At 44.3% G+C, this 5,623-nt stretch overlaps 1 protein-coding gene across 3 annotated transcripts in view; it reads left to right on the top strand.

The window, feature by feature from the left end:
- Positions 1-5,623, top strand: part of TEX10 (testis expressed 10) — a 157,836-nt gene that overhangs the window by 47,658 nt on the left and 104,555 nt on the right. For all 3 annotated transcript variants that reach the window (XM_019509167.1, XM_019509169.1, XM_019509168.1), the window contains 2 exons: positions 1,188-1,363; positions 4,832-5,009. In XM_019509167.1, coding sequence (XP_019364712.1) covers positions 1,188-1,363; positions 4,832-5,009 — 354 coding nt within the window. The remainder of the gene's footprint in view (positions 1-1,187; positions 1,364-4,831; positions 5,010-5,623) is intronic.

Raw genomic sequence — 5,623 nt, 5'->3', positions numbered from 1 at the left:
CTTTTCCAGGCTGATTAGCCCCATTGCTCTCAGCCTCTCATCGTAAGGTTTGTTTTCCTGATCTCTGATCATGCGCGTGGCTCTCCTCTGCACCCTCTCAAGCTTCTCCACATCCCTTTTGAATTGTGGAGCCCAAAACTAGATGCAGTACTCCAGCTGCAGCCTCACTGAGGCTGAGTACAGTGGGAGAATGACGTCCCAGGATCTGCCTGAGAAGCATCTATGGATGCAAGCCAGCTTTTTGGTTGCTTTGCTAGCTGCAGCATCACACTGAAGGCTTATGTTTATCTTGTGGTCAGCCATGACCCCCAAGTCCCTTTCATCTTCGTGGAGACCGGCCCAGGACCCCTGCAGCCAGGGTGCACTCAGCCAGATGGGTGGGATGAGGCTGTGGAATGGAGTCCAGGAGCAGGACTGGGATCATGGGACAGTGACAGCATGGGACTACAGCTTGGGTCAGAGCCACAGTCTACTCACTACATGTCCCTGCCCACAGAACTGGCACGTGTTGCAGGGATTTGCAGGGAATAGATCACAGCTGTGCCCCAGACCCTGGCTCTGCTCTTTCACTGTCCCATGATTCCAGCCCTAGCCTGGGTTCTGCCTGCCTGTTCCACTCTCAGACACTGCTCCCTGCTCACTCATACCCTCATCCCAATTGCTTGGCTGAGCACACCCTGCTCACAGGGGTTCTGGACCAGTCTTTGTGGAGACCCCACCTGCCTCGTCTGTCTAGTGTCCTAGGCAATGTGGTGGGGTGGATGGGTGCTGGGGTCAGATAGGATCAATGACCCCCCTTTCCCCACTGCACTGGGTCAGGTCATCAGCTCCCCCCCCAACCCACAACAGCTCACTGGAACACTTTTAAGTGGCTCTCCAGCCCATATAATTGCCCATCCTTGGAAAAGATACTTCCTTGCCACCATGCAGTCGCTTTGTACAATTGACTTCTGAAAAAAGTTGTCAGGCTGCTTGCTGCAGAAACTGTGGAAGCCAAGAAAGACATACCAATTTAGTAATCATCTATATATCAAAATCTCTAGTGTGGCTAAAACTGTATAAATTGATACTTAGTTTTAGAGTATTATAATTTAATATATTTAATATAAGCATAAATTGTGTTTAAGAACTTTTCTATCTAAAATGAATGCACTTTCCAACTTTCCTTTTCTCCCCCTTCCTTTTAGAAATCGAAGTAAAATTTTATCTCGTTGGCTGGCTAGCCTCCCTCTCCAGCTCGTTCTGCTAGGCTCAAGAAACCCTGAGCTTTCAAACCAGCTGATTGATACCATTCATTCTGCCGCATCTCGTTCAAAGAAGGAGTTGCTTCAAAGTTTACAAGCCATTGCTTCTCGAATTTATGGTAAGACTTTTGTACATTTATGCTACAACTTAACAGACTCTTCTCTGTTACTTAAAAGTGACAGTTATGGTCCAGAGCAATGGTTCCCAAACTGGTACACATACCACCAGTGGTATGCAGACAACCTGGAAGTGGTATGTGGAAGTCTTTGGGGAGGGGCTGCACACCCAGAGGCCAGCAGCAGCCTGTTGCACACAGCCTGCTGCACATGGCCAGGAAAACATTACCCAGTAGGTAAGTGTGTTGGGGAGAAGGTGGGGAGGGAGGGGCCGATCAAGGCCTTCATGGCGAAGGAGGTAGGGGGGCAGAGGCAGGGGCTAGGTTGAACGGGCTCCTGGGATGGGTGGTGCGATGGTCAGAGCCTGGGTGGCTCCTCCAGGGTTGTGGGGGACTCCCTGCTGTTGCACGCATCCTGGGGCAGGCATGGGGGGGGCACATGCCCCCTGGATCTGTGTGGGGCAGAGGTAAGTTGCTGTTGCATGATGGTCTCTGTGCCACGCTGCCACTGGCCCAGGAGCAGCATGCAACACCATGTGCTTCCCACGCGCTGGCTGCACTGTGTCCTTTGCCTGCCTGGTGGCAGCAGGTGCACGGCATGCTGTGCAGCTCCAGAGGCAGCTGTAGCATGGTACAGAGTGCAGCAGCAGCCCACTGCTTCCTGGGGGCTTTCTCCCTTCAGGCTGGCTTGCCCTGTCCTCACAGCAGGACTGGCACAAAGGCAGCTTAGGCCTTTCCAGGAATGCAGTGGGGGGGCATGTGTCTCCCTGTATCTGTGTGCAGGGGAAGGTGGGCTGTGCGCTAGGCTCAGCATCACATGATGCTGCCTCCAGACCTGCGTGGGACATGGGGATCTCCAGAGGCAGCGGGGCATGGGGCCGATCCTGCCCGTGTACTCACCAGGGGGGGAGGCACATTCCTCCCATGTGTGCCCTGGAGTGCGCCCAGCCCCTCCCCCTGCTGCTGCTGCATATGTACTGCACATTGGCACGTTGCGTCCTGCCCAGGGAGTTTCTGCTGCTTCCGGCACGCACAGGCCGAGCAGGGAGCTCCCCTGAGTCTCAGCCTTCGTGTCCTGCCGTGGCCAGGCGGCATTCCCCCATGGGCAGGACAGCTGCACCCCGCCCCCGCAGAGCTGCCTGAGCCGGGCCCCACCTCCGGTGCCACTGAGCGCCTTTGCCCTCCTTTGGCTGCCATCTTCCAGAGAGCCCTGCTGGGCCAGCCTGCCTGTAGCACCTCTCCTGCGTCTGCTTTCCCTGCGCCTCCCTCCTCTGTCTTCCCTGTCTCATCACAACATGCTTAACAAAAAATAATACACAAGAATAATGCTAGTTTTATTTATTGTCACCAGGTTTAGAATTTTTAGAGAACCTAGTATTTACTGTAACAAAAAAAAAAAAGCAACATTTATTATTATTAACTATATTAATATGCAATGTGTCTTGCCATGTACCCTTCGCCCCAGTTTTGTTTTTCTGGTATGCCCGCACTCTGGCACCTTACAGGGCTTTTTCAGTACTCAGTTTACATTGTGGTTTTTTCAGCACTCCGGCCAAAAATGGTGCCTACCCCTGGTTTACACTGTCTTTTTTCCAATTTCCAATTGTTTTATATGGCTACTGTAACTGATAAAACAATGTTTTGTGACTACTTAATGTTTTAATACATAGTATGTTACCCATGTATATGAAAAATTTGCTGGTGGTACTTAAGGCTGTATCATTTCAAATTGGTGGTACTCAGTTTATCATAGTTTGGGAACTGCTGGTCCAAAGAATAAAAATACTGATATCTTTTGGTGAAGGGTAGATACGCAGACTAAGTGATGGTGTCCTGTTCCCTTCGAGATGTACAAATAGAACTACAGCTGTAGCAGTTTTATTTGCAAAAAATAACATGGACACTTTTTTTTTAAGTTGTAGAGAAGCCAGACTTAAATCTGTTAGAAACTTGATTCTGTGTAAGCCTTGACTTGGGAGCATTTCCTTTATTTTGTGTTTCTATAAACTGAGCAGTATTTTAATGCTTTTAATGGATGTTTTTCACTTAGAGTGCTAGCTAAATCACTGTGGCTATAGGGGGCATTGCATATTGTCTTTTGGATGGAACTCTTGTAAAGTGGCATTCTCTTGCTAGGAGAGAATTTCAAAATATTAGTGTTCCTTCTGTCAGTTAGATACATTATTTTATTTAAATTCTTTGGGACATGGGCTGTCTTTTTGCCAGATAATGGCATTGCTCATAATTGAGACTATCAGTTGCTACTGTGATCAACTAGTTAATAAAAGTAGTGCTGCTATATGCTATTGCTCCATTCCAGCATTGATTGACTTTCACTTGGGGATGAAAGATTTCTGACATTCTGTAAAAGTTGATAAAATGCTCTGAGGTTTTTCTGGATGTAGGACACTTAAATATTTTTCAAATGGCTTTTATAATAATAGATTCTTGTATATTCTGTTCTGTGAATTTCATGGAGAAAATCTTAATATCTTGGAAAGGTAGGGTTGGAAGGGATTTCTGGAGGTCACCTAGTCCAAAGGGTCCTAGCTGCAGAACTAACAAGTGTTGCCAATTCTAGCAAATTTACTGCAAGTCTTATGATATTTAGTTATTTTTTCTGAAAGCACCAGTTTCTAGAGTTAATTGATTAGAATTTCAGTTTTCATTAAAAAAGTTAAATTAAGCTTCAGTCAAGTGTAGCTATAATCTGCAAGATAGATTAAAAGGAACCAAATCTCACATCACTTAAATCTTGAATGTCATCTTAAATGGCTCTCTTAATTTTTGAACCTGACTCAGTCTGAGAGTGTTTGTGGTGAGCAGTGCTAGAACCATGTAGAAGTACCTTAATTTTTGCTTCTTAAAATTCACTTCTCTATGATTAGGAAGAAAACTGTCTAAATGTGAATAGAGTATAAACCAAAACATTGTTGTCCCCCTGTGTTTGTCTTCCTTGTTTATTGAGTTTTTCTTCAGGTTTACTTGAATGGGAATTCTTGTTGATTTTGCATACCTGAACACAATCTAGTAGGAAGTACATACCAAAATCAAATAATTTTCACATGGCTTTGTGACACTTAGGCAACAAAGTAAAGAAAACACTTGGAAAATGAAAAGTGCAAGACGGTTGGTTGGCTTGTTTTTTATGATTCTCTTCATCTACCCAGTGGATTTCCTGATTTACTTCTTCCCTTCTCTCCTAATTTCTCTTCTCAGGCAATAACTCTGATTGTTTTCCCTTCGCACTATTAAGGTTATCCCCTTTCATCATCTGTTCACAGTAGATTGTAGAATTGAATAGGTATATGTGGTTTTTATAGTGTTGCAGGTTTGGAGGAGAGGCCAGCTAGTCAAAATTGAGAACTGGAGGAAGATTGCCTTGATTTTTCAACACCTTAAACAATGCTGAAAAAAACTTTTTTATCAGACAATATTAAATTTAGCTTTTCTGTACCTTTTTTTGTTTAGATCCACTAGATGGCACTCTGGTTCTTCTTCCAGCTGAGTCACAGCAACGTTTAGTACAGCTTGTGTACTTCCTACCATGTCTACCAACCAGTTTACTTTCTTCTTTAAGTCGTTGCTGCATTATGGGAAGAATGTCTTCAGAACTAGCTGCCACCCTTATTGGGATATTGCATATGAGGTAAGTGTCCATTCATTTAATATTATTTTTCCTCAAAAGAGGCCATTTTACAGTGTGTTTATTAACAGGTAATGCTCATGTTACTAATGTGCACTTATATAAGAACAGTGATGTTACATGGTATATATTGATACAGATGTCCTGTGACTTTGCATACATAGAAATGGGAGTTCAGTGTGATGATCAGTTATGTCTCCAGTTCTTCACTTTGAACATGTCCTTCCAATGACTTCCTTTCTCTACCTTATTAATTTAAAACAAATCCTTACTTTTAAGGTAATTTACAATTTCTTTATTCTACCACTTAAAGTAGTTTCCATAATCATTTTGTCAGCAAGTATATTCATGTGGTGCCTGTTGTATTGAAGCACTCTAAATCAATCTGTGTAGCCATATCCTGCCTTGCCTCAGGTTGTTTTAGATGTACCCTTACTGTTGTTTCCATAATCAGCAGTATAATGATAATGGCTAGGCTTACGTATAAATTAACCTCTTACTACTATTTCTTCTTACCTTGAAGAATCTTAGATCTGATATTACATTAGATGAAATCCTGGTTCAACTGAAGTCTCAGAAATTTGCGAAGATTTCACCCATGATATTTAACTGCTCCT

The sequence above is a fragment of the Gavialis gangeticus genome, unplaced genomic scaffold (assembly GCF_001723915.1).
Source record: "Gavialis gangeticus isolate Ggan-Ray unplaced genomic scaffold, GavGan_comp1, whole genome shotgun sequence".
Classification (NCBI taxonomy): Eukaryota; Metazoa; Chordata; order Crocodylia; family Gavialidae; genus Gavialis; species Gavialis gangeticus.
Note: the sequence above shows the minus strand (reverse complement) of the source record. Positions and strands in the feature narration are given on the sequence as shown.